Source organism: Antedon bifida, chromosome 4 (genome assembly GCF_963402885.1).
Source record: "Antedon bifida chromosome 4, ecAntBifi1.1, whole genome shotgun sequence".
In the NCBI taxonomy this organism is placed as follows: Eukaryota; Metazoa; Echinodermata; class Crinoidea; order Comatulida; family Antedonidae; genus Antedon; species Antedon bifida.
In genome coordinates, this window is record NC_136229.1 from 22,055,772 (window position 1) to 22,073,912 (window position 18,141).

At 34.0% G+C, this 18,141-nt stretch overlaps 3 protein-coding genes across 3 annotated transcripts; 2 read left to right on the forward strand and 1 right to left on the reverse strand.

The window, feature by feature from the left end:
* The first annotated feature begins 2,584 nt into the window (after positions 1-2,584).
* LOC144839898 (tether containing UBX domain for GLUT4-like) lies at positions 2,585-7,761 on the forward strand. Its single transcript, XM_078695476.1, has 14 exons — positions 2,585-2,693; positions 3,093-3,148; positions 3,337-3,552; positions 3,748-3,817; positions 4,154-4,636; positions 4,811-4,879; positions 5,352-5,491; positions 5,776-5,918; positions 6,024-6,086; positions 6,225-6,277; positions 6,448-6,499; positions 6,691-6,760; positions 6,851-7,023; positions 7,420-7,761. Exons 1-14 carry the CDS (start codon positions 2,613-2,615, stop codon positions 7,428-7,430), a joined length of 1,680 nt encoding a protein of 559 aa, XP_078551602.1. The 5' UTR covers positions 2,585-2,612; the 3' UTR covers positions 7,431-7,761.
* Positions 7,762-10,069: 2,308 nt separating this feature from the next.
* LOC144839899 (uncharacterized) lies at positions 10,070-12,776 on the reverse strand. Its single transcript, XM_078695477.1, has 2 exons — positions 12,627-12,776; positions 10,070-11,300 (listed from the first exon to the last, which is right to left on the reverse strand). The coding sequence occupies exon 2, from the start codon at positions 11,262-11,264 to the stop codon at positions 10,668-10,670; it is 597 nt and encodes a 198-aa protein (XP_078551603.1). The 5' UTR covers positions 11,265-11,300; positions 12,627-12,776; the 3' UTR covers positions 10,070-10,667.
* A 767-nt stretch (positions 12,777-13,543) lies between these two features.
* Positions 13,544-16,667, forward strand: LOC144840812 (SPRY domain-containing SOCS box protein 3-like). Its single transcript, XM_078696853.1, has 6 exons — positions 13,544-13,629; positions 14,112-14,146; positions 14,320-14,451; positions 15,351-15,530; positions 15,701-15,880; positions 15,977-16,667. Exons 2-6 carry the CDS (start codon positions 14,131-14,133, stop codon positions 16,198-16,200), a joined length of 732 nt encoding a protein of 243 aa, XP_078552979.1. The 5' UTR covers positions 13,544-13,629; positions 14,112-14,130; the 3' UTR covers positions 16,201-16,667.
* Positions 16,668-18,141: the final 1,474 nt, after the last annotated feature.

Genomic DNA, 18,141 nt, shown 5'->3' on the forward strand with positions numbered 1-18,141 from the left:
GTTGCCGATGACATTACAGCGACTTTACCTGTCTCCGTATCACCGATTGTCATGATATATCCAAGTTAACTAACGTATGCACATTGCTTGACGATCCGTATAAATAGACCGCGTATCAATTACCTTCTCATTCGTGTGAATAGTAAATCTAGATTCTGCTTGTCAGATGATCATCTAGAAATGAGTCCCTTACGAACTTTTCTGAACGTCGGCTCAAATTTGATGATATTAGTGTTTGTTTAGCAATTCTATTGTCTATCAAGTTGTTATACTTGCACCTGAATAAATTAATGTCGCTCTCTGACAAGTATCGATACGTGTAATAATCACCAATTTCTTATCGCAAATTATCAGTATGCTATTTACCAATCCGTAGTACGTGCTTGCCATAATGCTGTTACGTCATGAGTTAATGGTTGTAATTTATCCACGTGGTATACAAAGTAATTAATTCGTTCAAGTTCAAAATATTTATACCCGAACTTAAAATCGATGATTCTGTTAAGTGCATTGCGAAGGTTATTGGATAAGTGTTGGCTGTTATTACTCCTAATAGTTAGGCTGCTATTTAGGAGTAATTATATATGTTGTCCTAAATGCCTACTTCTTCATAATAGCCTTTATTCACTTTGCCATTCATGATTCAATGACTCGTACTGTACTTTAATATCTGCTGTTTAAAAGTAAAAAGCTTTAGGTCTTGTTAGAGTACTTGACGGTCAAACATGACATCATTTAGTAACTCGGCAAGTTTTCTTTCGACGTAATCACATTGTCAATTAGAGTCGTTTTAATATCAATTTCCAATTTGTATGTCTAAGTGTGATAACTACAACAATTACAGTGATTGTTAACAATATACCAACCTCTGTGTCTATTCATTAATCCACGGTACCGTGGCTACTTTTCGAAAATACTCTTTAGTTATCGATTTAATTACGTCAATTTGATAATATTGTATATGGCATAAGCTGTGCTTTCGTAAAACAGGAAAGGTCATTTTTATCATTAATTTTCAAGTTTATAGAATTAAATTTGATTGACGCTCTGATATTGAAAAGAATGAAAAGTTGAAATGCGTCAGTTTTAGATTTTATTTGTCACAAGTCACTTTCATATTGAAAACAATGTTCAGATTTGAGATACTCTCTGTGTCTGAGTAGCCTACCTGTCGCAGACTACGTTTGATTCGATCTTAGCGAAGATATTGAATATAATTAAGCTGGGCACCTCCGATGTACGTCGACCTACTTACACGATTTTGAAAGCCATTAAACTAAACTTTAGGCCTACAACCCAAGAAAGCATAATGTGGCACCATTTCGTCAATTAACATTAGGCCTATCTCGTTGCTGCCTTGGAGAGTTGTTAGTAAAACCTTATCCGGAACTTCCACCTGCGGCCTACCAAGTATAACTTGAAGTGACCAATATAGGCCTATCAGTGTCCTGAGATGCCAGGGAACAAAGTTCATTGGGGACCGTGTGTAACAAACGATCAAGACAAGAAACTCGGAGGACACAGATGGGACTGCAAACAATTGTTTCCAAAGTCGAAGCCATCGCTCGAAGTTGTGAAATCGAATTTTCCGGTTACCATCGGCCGTCATAACCTATTGCCAACCTCTTTAAAGCAAGTAATTTTATATGAAAATGTGACGGAGAGTAGGTTGCTTGAACTAAAGCTTGAACGAATTCGCCATCAAGAGAAGAAGATTGCTGAAAGTTACGCAGCTAGAAAGACCAAGTTTATCAACACCGTAATAAAAACAAGATCATCTTTTACGGAAAGTTTGAATTTTAATTTCGATGCTAAAGAAAACTTTCCTGCTTTAATTAAGAGTAGTTTTGGATCTGTGACAAAACTACCAAATTTATTTACTTCGTCAGTAGACTCACATTCGTTAGGCTCGTCTAAAAGCGAACGTGTTGTCACGAAGAACGCGCGTGAACCGTTTAATGCGCCGTGCGCAAATTCAGCAAGTGGAAAAAGAATGAACTGCACGAAATGTGCCGTTACCACGGATAGAAAGCCAGTTAATACATCTACTAGCTGTCCGTTCAACACGTTGCTACCAGATCTACCGTTAGTCAAACAACATAGAAATGAACGCAAAGTCGACCAACAAAGTTTTATACATATTCCGGATGATGATTCAACCACTCTGCAGACGTCTAGTAAAAAATGCCTGAATGATAAAAGGTTTCTAGAACTTCAGAAAGTGCTCTTTCCTCCAATTGTGACAAAGCAGCAAAGAAGAGGTTCCGTCTACTCTAGAAGAACATCATTGCCGATTTTGGGTGCTAAAAAAGCATTTGGGAATAATTGATACTGTAGGACCACCCTGATATGACCTACATCTGCCTCTCTGTTTCTGCTCTCTTGTCAAATGTGGGTGGCGCAAACGCTGGTCTTATGGAGAGGGATGGGTGAAGAAAGCTATTAACTTCGTGACATTTTCTATACATTGTTTGTATTATAATGTTTGTGTATTAAAATCTTCAAATATATGATCTATAGTATTACGTAATATGTATTTTTTTCACACTAAAATGTATACCGCCCTCTATAGTTCGAAACTTTTTTTACTACTCATCGTAATTTCTGAAAACATGTCGGGTACAGTGAATGTGTTAACTCCAAATGGACGAAGACAAAATGTTAAATATTCTGCAAATATGACAATACTACAGGTAAGTTCTTCTTACTTAGCTTAACTTACATCTTGTATAAAGTGCATATGTATAGGACAGGTAGGACAAGCAGTGTAGGCCTACTACTAGCCTACTTAGGCTAGGCCTATTTCCAGCCTATATAATATTAATAGGCCTAGACTAGCCTTTTCCCCGTGCTTGGTTGGGAAAATCCCACAAACAAAGAGACTGGACCTAGGCCTAGGCCTAGAATCTCACAAACACGTTTTATGTACGGATCTATCTAGTCTAGGCCTTTTACTAGTAATTTAAATAGTTTTATTGTAATATTGTATTGTTGTTTGATTATAATAATAATAATTTGTGCAGTAATTTTACTTTTTTGCCTACTTTGAAGGAAATAAGATAACCTTTGTGTTTCATTTATGTTGTTTATAGATTATTGAAAATGTATGTGAGAAACAAGGTTATACAAGTGCTGAATATGACTTAAGGTAATTGTATCCAATTCTACAGAATAAAACAAAATGAAACCCTGATCAGTGTGTACATATTATTATTGCTACTATTATTGTTTACAAACAGACAATCAACAAATCAGCGATTTTTATTATTAATCATTAGTTGCCTAGCAATCTCCCGATCTATGAATAAATTAATTTTGTTTTTTATTATTTTTTAGGCATCAAAGAAAGATTCTTGATCCAAAACTATCTGTGAGGTTTAGCAATATTCCGAACAATGCAAAGCTGGAGCTTGTTAAAGCAGCAACAGCTAGAACAGAGTCATGTATACAGATTGCTCTACAGATGCCTGATGGACAGCGACTACAACATGCATTCTTACCAAGTAATACGTTGTGGGATATTATTCAACATTGGCAAAAGAAACTTGACAGGTGCGTGTAATATTTTAAAACTTAGAATTGCAGCTAAGCTTACTGTAGGTTTTGATAGTGGACTAAAAGATTTTACATCTAATAGTGTTAGAGGTTGTGAAGATAGAAGGCATTAACTGAAGCCTTGATTGAGTGAATGAAATCCCAACCATATTTCAATTGTTGTTTATGTGTGTATTTATTTTTGATTTACAGACAACTTCTTGCGGACAGTATTGAAGATGATAAAACAATGGAACTAACTCTTGTCTATATGACGCATACGGTAAACTTGTATTACTCATACGGTAAACTACACCCCTATTAAGGGGGCACCTTGGGAATACCTCTGAATATGGATTGCCCATATTATGGCCCTTGTTCATTTCACAGTAAAGAATTCCTGAATAGGAGTATCCAGTGAATAGGGATTCCCCTGAATAAGGGTGTCCATTAAATAGGGGTGTTGTACAGAAAGAAATTGTATACCATATCATTATAATATTGATTCATTTTATCCTTAACTGTGGTATATGTAATGTAATGTTGTTCGATTTATATAGCGCTTATACAATCAAGATTGTCCCAAAGCGCTGACATCTCAGTTTATTTTTCCTAACAGATAACAGGAGAAAATAAATTGAAGGATACAAAATTGAGGTCGTTGGGTCTGACAGGAGGTTCAGCCGTTATTCGTCTATCTGGACGTGCAATTGACACCACCACGACTACAAATAACCGTATAGAAACAAAAGAGGATTTGGGTAAAAATAAATTAGATTCATCATCAATATCCTCACAAGATAATATGGACACAAGTGAAGGGCCTGAAAATACTTCACCCATGTCCCCACAAGCTATGGACATTAGTGAGGCGTCAGAAAAGGGTGCTAAAACACGTATTCAACAAAAAGATGAACAAGAAGGTGTTAAACAGACTGCTTTGAGTGAAGCTGTTAGGTCAGATAAAGGAGAGAGTTCAATCGGAGCTAATGTCAGTAGTTCTAAAGCAGCCGATGTCAGAAAAAAAGTCACTAAGTCCGTGCCTGCAAGAGAGCCGTTGCAGCCTTCTGATTTGCGTTTAAGTGAATTTGCAAATTTTAAGGTATTGAAAAATCTTTGTTTCATTCAGTCTATTGATATTGAGACCTTAGGTAATATTGCTAAATTAAGGAATAATAAATGTTTAGAAACATTTGTATTAGGCGCTATGAAAGACAACCATTATTATTATTAGAATTAAAAGCTTTTAATGGAAAGCCTATGTTTTTATTTTCAGTTTCCAGAACCAGCCACCGACAGTAATATGCAAATGAATACAGAAGAATTTAGTGAGGTGCTATCACAGGTAATGTATTACACAATATAATCCATCTGATTCGTCAAAGTCATAGCATTACATAGACTAGCAGATATAGTTTATTTCATCTCTCATAAACACTAAGATAAGTCAAACAGCAACCAGGAATAGAGGAAAAAAGATTGTTTGTAGTGTAAGAAAGTTCAATTAATTTAAGTTAATTTATATATATAAAAGAGTAGGATAGATCTGGACACACACAAGTAAGAAATGTACAGTAGAACCTCTGCTTTGGGACACCCCTATACAGGGAACAACCCTATACAGGGGACACCCCTATTAAGGGAACAACCCTATACAGGGTATATTTTAAGTGATACTTTATTATGAAACAAACGAGAGGAAATACTGTACTCTACAGCCAACCCTATTAAGAGGGCACTTTGCCCAAATGGTTCTACTGTATTCTATGAAAGGTCCTAAATAAATTTAAATTACATGTTTGTATTGATTTCCACAGCCTTGTGACCGTGAGGCTGTAGTATTAGATTTATCAAATGAAAATACATCGGAGGTTAAGGACACTCCAGATACTGATGAATTCTTTGAAGTGACTGTTAATGATGTTAGAAAAATGCTTGCTGATTTAAAGCATCAAAGGTAATTAAAGTGAGTGGGGGAGGCTATTGAGGAGGTTCTAGTCAGGGAAGGGAAATTATCTGGGTGGGGGGTGTCCAGAGTTGGGTGGGATGGTAGCCAAGAAGCACTTTATTCTGCTCTGTTTTAAAATCATATTCAGCATTTCTCATTATGTGGCTTGGGAGTCATGAGAAAAATCATACTTGATCACAGCTAGCATCAAATCCAGGGATAACTACACTGTCTGGTAATTTACCAAACCATTTAAAATATGTAATAATAATTGTTGTTATTTAATACAATAGCACAAGTGATTCACCTTTGGAAACAACAAAAATGAGAGAGGATAAAGAAAAACAGAAAATGTTGCGTTACAAAAAAACTATCATTCGAGTCGTCTTCCCTGATAAAGTAATTTTACAAGGACTGTTTAGACCTAAGGAAACTGGTAAGAAACTAACGTATTGTTTATAGTCCCATCATGGAGCATGATAATTCACCTTGATCTGTTATATTACACTTGATTAATTTCACTGTTCTTTGTTTTTATTAGTACAAGCCTTATTTGATTTTGTAAAGAACTCTTTAGAAGAACAAACACTGCAATTCTACCTATGTAAGTTATATGTCATGATACAATAACCAACAATGTTGTGGACACCCAAATAATGAAGGGAAAAACTTTGTTGGTTTCGAAAGTGCCACCTAATAGAGATTCTACTGTATTTTAATGACTATACTTATTTCTTCTTAGATACATCTCCACCAAAATCAATTTTAAAAAATACACAGGACAGCCTTTTTGCGGTAAGGTTAACATTTGATAATAAGTATGTAACTTAGTACAAACCAGTATTCATGGTGCACAATTGCGCCCTCTATAAGTCCAGGCTACAGCATCTTATAGTATTGTACCTGTATATCTTAGTAATATTTATTTTTTTATAGTGAAAATTTTTAAATGTTATGTCTCACAGACTGGTTTGTTCCCAGCTGCTAAAGTCTATTTTGGATGCAAGGACAAAAGAGGTAAGTTAACATTAATAAAATTTGATTCCTAAAATGTATCATTTAAATGTACGATTTATTTTTAAAAATCCATCCATTTTCTACTTGTTTGTCAATACTAAACAGAAAAGACGCCAATCAAATACGCCAATTGTTACCAATTTGTTTTAGTAATGCTATATCACATTAATATATTTAACTTGCGCTTTCAGATTGCTGGCTCTCTCAATCTCTTCTGAGCTCAATAAAACCAGTAGCAGCAGTAAATGAATCTTTAAAAAGGTAAACCACAAAATAATTTGCTTAAATATTACATGTTCAAAGCTCACAAGTTTAATCTAATGGATTAATAAGTATTTGTTTTTGTATTAGTGTAACAGGCTTTGTAGCGGAATCAGATAGGGCAAGCACATCACGAGGGGCGTCCTCTATCAATGCAGAAGGAACATCGCAATCACCGCCATCATCATCAGCAGCCAGTAAGCGTCCATCTTCAAATGATTCAAGTGCAAACTCCAAAAAGATTCCAAAATGGTTCAAACTAGGTACATTTTATATTTTATTTTAGTATAATATTCATATTAGAAAGGTATAATTCCCCTATCTTTAGTACCCCGGCTGTCTTACTAATACCCTGTGTAGGCCCACATTACTCTAATTTTAAATTATTATTTATATACACAATATATAATACTTGTCTACTATTGTTGTATATATATAATACTTGTCTACTGTTGTTGTATATATATAATACTATAATTATTCACTATTCCAGGGCCTGAAAGTTCTTAGATTTCTTTTGGGCACTGTGTTACTATAAAGATATTATATCTTTATATATTGCATTATTGTATACTTTTGTATTATTGCCCTTTTTGTGTATACCTGTAACAGTATACTTACCAGTGTGTTTATTTTGTTTGTTTTGGGGTTTTTTTTAGGCAAGCAATGAAACGTTTAGAAGATAGACTACTGTATCACTGATGGAATGACAACACAAGATAACTTCTATGTTTAATCAATGATATTTATTACAATATATACAATGAATGCATCTTGAAATAGTGATAATATTAATAATCCAGTCACACAAAATAGCTGAAAACATAAGTTACTATTTCTATATTTCTCTGTTAATTTAATGCCTAATTATGCTACATACACAAAATCATTATATTACGACAATAAAATATTATTAAACGATTACTATTATTAAAAAAACATCTGGTGCCTACTTCCTTTTATTGATAAATTTATACTTTTTAATCATCAATTTTTTCATTCTTGATTCGTTATATATTTTACTGGAATTTATTATGTTTACCTCATTTTCTTGAAGGAAGAAATAAATGTTAAGTTGAATTGAATTGAAAAAAACATATTTTCATTATATGAAGAATGCAGCTTGTTCCACTTTCTGGTCGTTCATTATTCATCATACAGCTGGTTTATTCTAAAGCTCTGTCTACACTATAAAACTGGTTTGACACAAAAAGTGTGATGTGCCCAAATATGGTTGTGATATTTTTTTTTATATTTTTTTTTTATTCAATTTCCAGGTAACATACAAAAATCATAAACATCATTCAACAAAACAGAACAAAAGTACTATCAGCACCTGCGGGTAACCAAAAGTGGATCAGTTCAAAAGAACTGCACTGTCGAGTGGCTTTCCCAACTAATAGTGATAGTCTAGATGAATTCGATATCAGTAATACATTTTTTCAAATCCCTTCTAAACCCCCCAAAGTTAAACAGGACTTTGTTACGAACTTCATGCGGGATACATTCCCATATTCGAGGGAAATTAACGAACAGGGAGTATTTAAATGCATTAGTTCTAGCATACATGTGTTTAAAGGTGGGGGACTCTGGATACCGAGAATTAATTGTAAGGTATTCAAATATATCAAAATCAATTAAATTATGCAAACACTTAACTACAAAAATTATACTATGAAATTTCATTCTTTGAACCATATCTGGTAAATTTAGAATCTTAAGCCTGTCAGTGAAATCGCCTTCAACACACAATTTAGTAACCCGTCTTAATGACTTTTTAATAGCTATATTATGTTGTTTTTGATGTGGATCCCACACAGGAGCACCATATTCAATAACAGGTCGACATAGTGCATTAAAAAGTCGTAGTAAAATTTCGGTGTCATTGAAACCTACAACCCGTTTGATAAACCCAAGCATTCTCATAGATTTCATCGATCGATCATTAACGTGAGCAGACCATATTAAATCACGTGAGAAGTTAATACCAAGATATTTATGTGAATAAACAGCTTCAAGGGGATTGGATTCGATTGTATTAATAAAATGAGGGATATAATTACGTTTCCTAGTTATGTGCATGACCTTATACTCCTTTGCATTTAATTTCATTTTATTATCCTCACACCATTTGGAAATTTTACAAAGATCCTGTTGTAAGGTAAGTGCATCATGACGACTGAATACAGGTTTATAAATTACTGTATCATCTGCATACTGCTTCATAACAGAAGAGGTATTTAGAGGTAGGTCATAAACAAAGAGATTGAATAGAAGCGGGCCTAACACTGATCCATGAGGAACACCCGAGCCCACTCTATCCCAATCAGAATGCTCCTTATTAAGAACAACACGTTGGAATCTGTCACTGAGAAAGGAGTGAAGACACTTTAGGATAGATCCACATACTCCCATGTTGTGCAGTTTCTTGATTACTAAATCATGGGGAACACGGTCAAAGGCCTTCTCCCAATCAAGGAATATTGCATCAATTACAGGAGGTTGTCTAACATCCATTGTTTGTGACCAATCATGATATAACGCTGAGGCCTGTGTAATACACGATCTACCTGGATAAAACCCGTGTTGCGTGGGACTAATAAATCCAAAAAATTGAAGATGAAAAAGAATGTTATCTGCTATAATACGTTCAAAAACCTTACCTATAATAGAACATAGCGATATGGGTCGATAATTATTAACATCGTTACGATTACCTGACTTAAAAATAGGAGTGATAGGAGTTTCCAATCTTTTGGTACAAAGCCGGCCGTTAAGAACTTGTTAAACATTTTGCACAACACTGGGGCAATAATTGGAGCTGACATGGATAACATTTTAGGTGTATTCCCGTCTGGTCCAGGGGATTTGTTGGGTTTCAATGACAATAGAGCCTCGAAAATAGTTTTTTCAGTAATATTAATGTTATTAAGGGGAACAATATCTGGGTGAACACAATTACAGATCTCATGGTTAACATTGAAATTACGATTAGGTTCGTTAAAGTTTGACGCAAAGAATGTGGAAAATGCATTTACCGCATCGATATCGGAAACCAAGGGTATACCGTTAAAAACAAAGTTTTTGACTTGTCCAGTCTTACGCCTTGTCTTAACATAACTAAAAAAACGTTTGGAGTCACCATTTACACAGGCGACACTTAATTTCCTAATATATTGTAAATGAGCTTTTTTTGTTAGGTTTCTTAATTTATTACTAAACTTTCTATATTTGTCCATCTTACTTGGGTTATGAGGATGACGATAAGCCTCTTTTAGCATTCGTTTCTTTTTACGAGCCATGGTAACCATTTCTTGAGTTATCCAAGCTGGCCTGTTTCTTTTTTTACTTTTGACTTTAGGGATACAATCGTTGATAGTGGCGAGAAAGAGGTCTTTAAAATTTTCCCACATTTCCTCACAGTCTGATTGTTCCAGGCACAGTCCCCAAGGAACCGCCCCCAACGTTGTAAAAAGATCGTCATGGTCACATTTACTATATTGATAATAATATCTATCTACAGGTTTAACTTTACTGCATCTAGCGTTAATATTAAAATAAACCCCAAGGTGGTCACTTGTACTGAGACCGGGATGACTTCTAAAATTACATACAATGTCATAATCATGTCCATATATGGGCACATCACACCTTTTTTTCACATAAAGTTTGATAGTGTAGACACAGAGCTTTAATTCAATCAACCTCATTTTCAAAACATTCTGATAGCCGAATTTTTAAAACAAAATTAAAATCATCAAATCGCGAATAAGAGTACCGTATCCATCCATCATGTTCATGTTTTAAAGTATGTTTTTACAGACTATATTACAAACGGCAGTTTTCTTATAAAACGTTAGCAATGATGTCGCCAGACTTATACTAGGCCTATATTTTACTTTTCATTTTATTCTAGTCCTAAATCGAAATCTTGGACGTTCTTTACTTTTGTATATATCTTAGTTGTTGCCACGTGTCCGTATTCGATGAGTTTCATTGTTCCACCGCCTAAGTATCTTTTAGCCCAGTTCTTACTAAACGATTTTCGTCGTCGAGACAAAGATGTTTCGTCAATTTTCTCGTGACGTGACGTCTTTCTCTGATGCGCATCTTCAGTGGGTGGAGGTGCGTTGATGTTATACGAAATAACGCAATAGTAATCGTTACTCACGGTTGGATATTTGCGAACGTATGAATGTGTCAGAGTTAAAATGCATATACCTTTATCAGATATCACCAAGTATTCTTCGTCCTCACGTTTTCTAGCAAGTGCGTTATTGACGTCATCGGGCGTAATAATTACGTATGCTTCGTCATCTGGTTCATCATGATTCTGCGAACATCGTCGTTCAGACTGCGCACACTCAGACTCACCAGATTCACATTTTGCGAGATTTGAGATATCTTCCATTGTAATCTCGCAATATTCATCATCTAATAATGATGCGATTGTCTCCGGAATACGACGACGTGACGTTTTTCTGTTCTTAGTCCTCTTTGACATGATGTAATCGGAAAGGAAATCAACAATTTTCCGAACCTATAGACGAAAAAAATATGAAACAAATACATTATTGAATTTTCTCATTTGTTACCTCTATGTTCATACAACCTTGTAAAATAACATTTTGTAGGCCTATTTGGTTTTTTTTCTCTTTCTTTCTAGCTCTCATAGTACCGACGTAAGTTCCTATAGGCGTACGGCTAAAGCATGGTTCCCACTAGAACGCATCGCAGCGACGTTTCGACGCAAGGTGCTGTATTGCGTAATCACAAGTGGGAACCGACGATGCAACAGTGCTGCAAACATCGCAGGTTTGATTTCACGCAGGCGGGGGAAAACACAATTATTGGAAGGGCATTTGCTTATGTTGCGTAGATTGCGTGGGAACCAAGCTTTAGTACATTCACTTTAGGCTAGTCAACAACTTATCTATTATAATATAAAGCCTATTTATTTCAATAATAACACATAGGGTCAAAGCAACAAAAAATCAATAGCAAGCCACGCATGATGGAAAATAAAATAAAATCCAGATAAGAATTTACGTTTGTGTTTAATCCCATTCCATTCAACAAAAGCAGATGATCCATTAAACTATTCAATTCTAAAGAATGTCTACATCCCATCCCGAATTCCATACAAAGTTAATATAAAATAACAACAACAATCCACGTCATGCATACATCTAAACATAACATATACTGATGTAGGCTTGTTTGGGGACAAAATAAGAACAAATATGCCTAGATAGTATAGCTATAGGCCTATATGAAGCATTTACTTATATGTGCTCCTCGGATACTTTTGTAGGACAGATCAATTTCATTTCCGTTATATCGTTTTCATTAAAAAGAAAATTTCGTAACAATACCTCAATGCTATAATTCTTGCAATTTAGGGCCGGAGCGGGGTCTTGGATCTGCCTATGAGATCAACAAGAACCAAATCACTTATTTTACCTGATGTTATAAAATGATCATTTTCGCAAACTACTATACACAATATACTGCTACAGTAGGCCTACTTAATATTTATTATACACAATTGATGCGCATTCTTATGTCTTTAAAATATTACGCATAAATAAAGCAATTTATAGCATGGAACTATAATAGGTGAGGCCAATGCAGGAAGTTGTAATTAAAACTCCCTGGTCTATGTTTATATAGTAAACAACTTTTTACCAAATAAGAACTCTATAATAATTATAACAATAACAACTCATTTAACAATCATTTAAGCCACGTAGACGTGTATAAGTTTTCCAATCGATTTTATCCCACCAACATAGGCCTATACTTGCAAATACTGTAGGCCTACTTAACTATAATTTATTTTAGTTCGTTTAATAACAAAACTTACCCCAGCAATTAAGTTTAGATTTCATCAAACGCTATCGACTTTTCACTGTCCAAAAGTACATAGTCGTAAAAATGAATCAATGTAGTGCTTTCTATGCATTTAGTACTAATAAGACCTTAGCTTGAAAGAAAAAAAATCACGGTCATTGGTTTTTAACTATACCTGGTATTTAGTTTTATGAGAAAACCGTTTTTTATAATAATCAATACTTGTGTTTAACGCCCCGTGACGGTCCATGTTTTTGTCAGTATTATTATCGATGGTATTATCAATAGACCTATAAAACCATAGCAAGGTCCTATGTCTGTTCGGTTAGTTCCTTATTCAAACTGAATGAAAGGAACACAGTGTCTTTTGTGGATATTGTTTACTTGACTTACTTTTTAATTTGAAAATATGTCTATTTATAGGCCTTTAATATCTCTATTTATATTATTTCTTATTACAACAATATTTACTTCTGTATTTAGGAACTCTTCCAAATTAGATTGTGTGTGTTTTTAAAATTTATTTATTTGTTCAAATAGATAAATTTAAAAAAACAAACAAACTACGCTAACAATAACATGTGGTCATTTAGTAAAATAAATTGGCCAACAGCGAATAAAAGTACAGGTAGCTGACTTTTCATAATGGAATCGTCCTGGATGACGTTAAAGGGGCTTGTCCTTGCGTCATATTGTTAGAAACTGTTCTTACTCCCTCCGTATTTTCTGTCTTACCGACATAAAAAGTTTATAAATAAAAAAAACATTACATATTGTATTTGTGAAAGCTTACAAACATCTATCAAAATATATTTTTATAGAAAATGTGCTTACATTGTCAAATAGTTAAAATGTTACTGCAAAATAAGCATGGAAGCTTATCAGGTTAAACAGCTAATTTGCATATCAACGTAAACAGAAAATCTCGTGGTTGCATTTTCAAAACAAGTGGCTAGTGGTGATCTGCACGTACAATGTTTTGGGTTTTTAAATGCTGATTTCTTCAATTTTAATTGGTATGTATTTAAAATTTGAATTCTTGTTAATTTATACATTCATTTGAGTACGATTTAGCCTTAAAATCTAAGCCTAGTATAGCCTGAACACGATTGTGTTTATTGAATTGATTGGCTAGCCTATTTTATTTACTGGACGATCGTATCGTGTTACTTTTTGGTAAAGAATGAAAGATGGTGATGACAACAACCGAGTTAGGTTAGCCCGAGATTTGTCAGTGCTACCTGGTCTTTCATAATGAATATTAGAAGAATGGGCAATTATATATAGCTAGGCCAGAGAATTTACCACACATAACTGGGCCTAAGTAGTACAGAACTGGTTTTAACTGGATCTTTTAACACCATATCTCTGGAAAGGTTGGCCTGATAGAATATACTGTACAGTCTGTGTACACAGTAGGCCTATAAATTCACAAACAAATTCAAAATTTAATTTACTTTACAGCTTTTTAAGAACTCGACTATCTTTTTTCCCCTAGAAATATTTAATACTTCAAGATGGTAAAGCTTGGAGGTAAGTTTACACTACAATTACATTTAACTACACCAATATTCATCAACATCTGATTCCCATGTGCTACATTCCAATTGGTCCACTACAGGTCCATGTCAGTTTCCCCCACAATCGGTATTAATCAATTAATTTAATTTACTACAACATTGTGTTCATGTTTGTTTTAAATTTAGGTGAAGGAAATTCTGTTGAATCATTGCATGCTTTTAAAGAATATCACTCTGATGATTGGTGTTGGGATCCTTGCAACAAATCGTCCGATGTAGTTTTATCGACCAATCATTTAGCTGCATATTTTCATACAGGTAAACATACTTGGATACGTTTGTTTGCATTGTCTTGCGGGGGGGGGGGGGGGAAATCCTTCCCCTGCCTTGAAACTAAATTAAGAAAATTAAAGACTTGGCCAAAATACAGTGGGTCGTCAACCTTAAAGTCTGTCTACACCATCAAACTTTATGTGACAAAAAAATGCGATGTGCATGTCATATCACTACCATATTTGGGTATATCACTACTATATTTGGACACATCACACTTTTTTTTTCAAACTAATTTGATAGTATAGACAGAGCTTTATACACATAATTCATTTGAGTGAGCGTACATCCACTATTCACACTTAAACATTGAACTTAAAAAATCCAAGGAAACTGAGTGAAAAGGACAGATGGATAAGTCAAACAAACAAAGATCGAAAAAATCATAAAGCAGTCGCACCCTAGGATATGAACTTGCACAATAGTGTTGTGTCATTTATAGACTGATTGTTTAAACACGCCAAACAGAAGCAGAACAAATTACAAACATGAATGTGAATTATGCATCGGGAAAGTGACACTTCAGGAAGGAATGTCACTCATAAGTTCCTGATTGAGGTCATCAATGGTGACACATATTAGGATTAAGAGATTTAGTGGTATTTTCCATATTAGTGGAATCAGGATATTGTCTTTTGATATTTCAAATTAATCTTATAAGGAAATCCAAGATAGTGACTTCACAAAACAAAACAATTATAGTATAATTATACTTTCAGTCTTTCAGTTAATTATTATTCACTATCTTTCTCAAATATTGACTTTCTTTTGTCATTATATTACAATAAAATCCTATTAAGGATAGTCCTAAGGGAGGGGTACTTTACTAAATGACAACAATGGTAATAATAAATGGTGTATGATTAAAATTGTTCCTTTTTTAGATCCAGTATATGAGAGTATTGGAACGGCAGGTGTGCGGGGAACAAAAGGTTTTAGGGAGGGTGAATACTACTGGGAGGTCATCTTCACAGAACCCCCTCTTGGTACGGCAGTTATGGTTGGTGTCGGTACATGTGAAGCTTTGTTACACACAGGCAATTATCAGTATGTAAACTTAATAGGTAAGTAATAAACAAACAAATTGCTAAAAGTAATGCATAGCAACTACCTGTATGTTTTATTATTGTTAGTGATACAGTACTTCAAACTTACAGTTAGGAAATATAGGTGGCAGTATAACATTTACATTAAACATGATGGCAAGTAAAAAATGATTTACTTTTTCTTTAAGGTATGGACAGCCACAGCTGGGGTATATCACACAAAGGTACAATATGGCATGATGGGAAATATCGTAACTACTGCGAGGCATTTTTTGATGAAGAAACTCGTATAGGCGTACAGCTAAACTTGTATAGTGGAACGTTGACCTTTTACAAAAATGGGGTCAACTTAGGGGTTGCATTTACAGGTTAGTAGAGGTACAATGTAGCTTGATGTTTGAAAAATAAGCAGAAGTTGCTAATATCAAACATAACCTAATTAACATATTTACTATTTATTACAGGGTTATCAGGAGAAAATATGGATGACATTTATCCACTTGCCTGCTCAACGTCGGCTTTGACAGAACTTGAGCTTGGAATCCGAACATCCCGAAAACTATCCCTCCAAGAAAAATGCTACTCTGCGATTTTAAATCGTATTGGCAACAGCAAAAGCAAAGTAGATCAATTACCACTACCCCCTCTGTTAAAAGACATATTAAAGGGGATTGCTGTGTACAAATGAGGGGTGTCCTAAATCTATTGGAAAACCTTGGAAGATCATGCATACCCCATGCATACAGGACCTAAGTTGGTTGAATGACGACACAGAGACAAGTGTAGTGAGGAGTTGTATTGCAGAGTTCTATTGAGGATCCTTTGTTGATTAAAATTAAGGAAGAGAATTGACAATTGAATTTGACCTCAATGACAGCTGACATGTTTTAGTGTCCAGTTTTGGAAGTGTTCATGATTATTGAAGTATATAAACTTGAAATATTTAGAGCAAAAACAATCAATAATATTATTTAGAAGATAGGTGTGAAATTATGGCTACCTAAATTAAGTAAGATTCTACCAAAGAGGAGAACGTTGCTTTCTAACATTCAGGTAACAAGTAAGTATTATACGGATTTGTTTGTACAGTATTAAATGAACAAAAAACACATCTATTAAGTACCATACTAACTCGTATATAAGCCCATACTGATTTGTTTTACAAAACGACCAACATGAATAAAAGCTGAAACACTTTTAAAAGCCCATCTATGGATTAATTGAAGTGTAGCAGACAACTTTTAGAAGTTGGTTGACAAAATCTCGAAATTAAGTGCAATAATTGCGTAGTATTTTTTGGCTGTTTGGTTATACCAGGCCTGGTTATATAAAGTATAATTTTACAATTCACTTACTTATATTAAGTTTGTAATTTGCTCATTACAGTAATTGATAATTTCAATTTAAATATTTGAAATTATTATTATTTTTAGGCAGGCACGGGTCCAAAAATATAATTGTATTTGGACATTGGGATAAAGGTTCCTGGTTATAGGGAATGTGTGCTTGTATTAGATATTCCAAATTATAAAGTGTACTGTGCTTTGTATATCTTCCGTACTCATCAACTGCTACTTTTAACCTTAGTTTAAAAGTATATATTTTATGAATCGAATATATTCTTATATATCAGTATTTTGTTTGCAATTATTGCAATTTATTTTTCGAATATTTCGGATTGTTAAAAACATCTGTAAATAAATTACAATTACATTAAAAAGTGTATGAATAATGTTTTCTTGGAGCCATTTTTATGGCTCGTTTTGTTTAAGACAATTACTACCAAGTAGAATGAATGAATGCGCTGCTTGCACAGCATTTATTGTCAAATATATAAAATATTTAAAATTTGTACACAGACAAAGCTCTTAAAATCAAGCTTTTTACAAGAATGCATTTAAAATTTAGTAACGATGGACACTACTTGGCTTACATCCGTTTACAGTAGAAGACTGAATAACGGTACGAGTAATGTTTTAATAATAATTATGGGAATGGTTGTATTAGTTCTTACCTCTTTGATGATTTGCTGCACAAGTTGAAAAATACTGATGATCCAAATGAAAAATATTGATATCAGAAGTAAAATCCCAGTGAAATCTTGATAATCCAAGAGTAAGTAATGATCCAGCAGAAAATCTTGATGAACCCAAGTAAAATCCAAGAAGAAAAAATGAAATTTGATTTGATGTCGTGTGATGCAGCAAAATAATATATCTGTGATACTATTCGCTTACTTCACACCAACCACACCTAAAAATAACATAATTTATAGATTGTATATAACATTTGATAAAATAAAACTAAAGACGAGATTTGGGATTGTAATATAATTATTAAAACTCATATTCGAAGTACGGGCTTTTTAAATTTTCACAAGACATGAATATAATTTGATAAAACGAATCCTGTATTATTCCGGGTAACACTTACTTACTTTCTGAAAATAATTATTCACTTGTTAGAAATTCGTCCAACGTGCCTATTGTAAGATTGTGTAATGTAACGTTTTAATGCAATTCGTCTACATAAATGGATATCCACAACGATATTACACTTACACTGATTTTATAAAAACATGAGTGATAGGGCCTAATTATTTAGCTATATACATATGACTACTTACTTT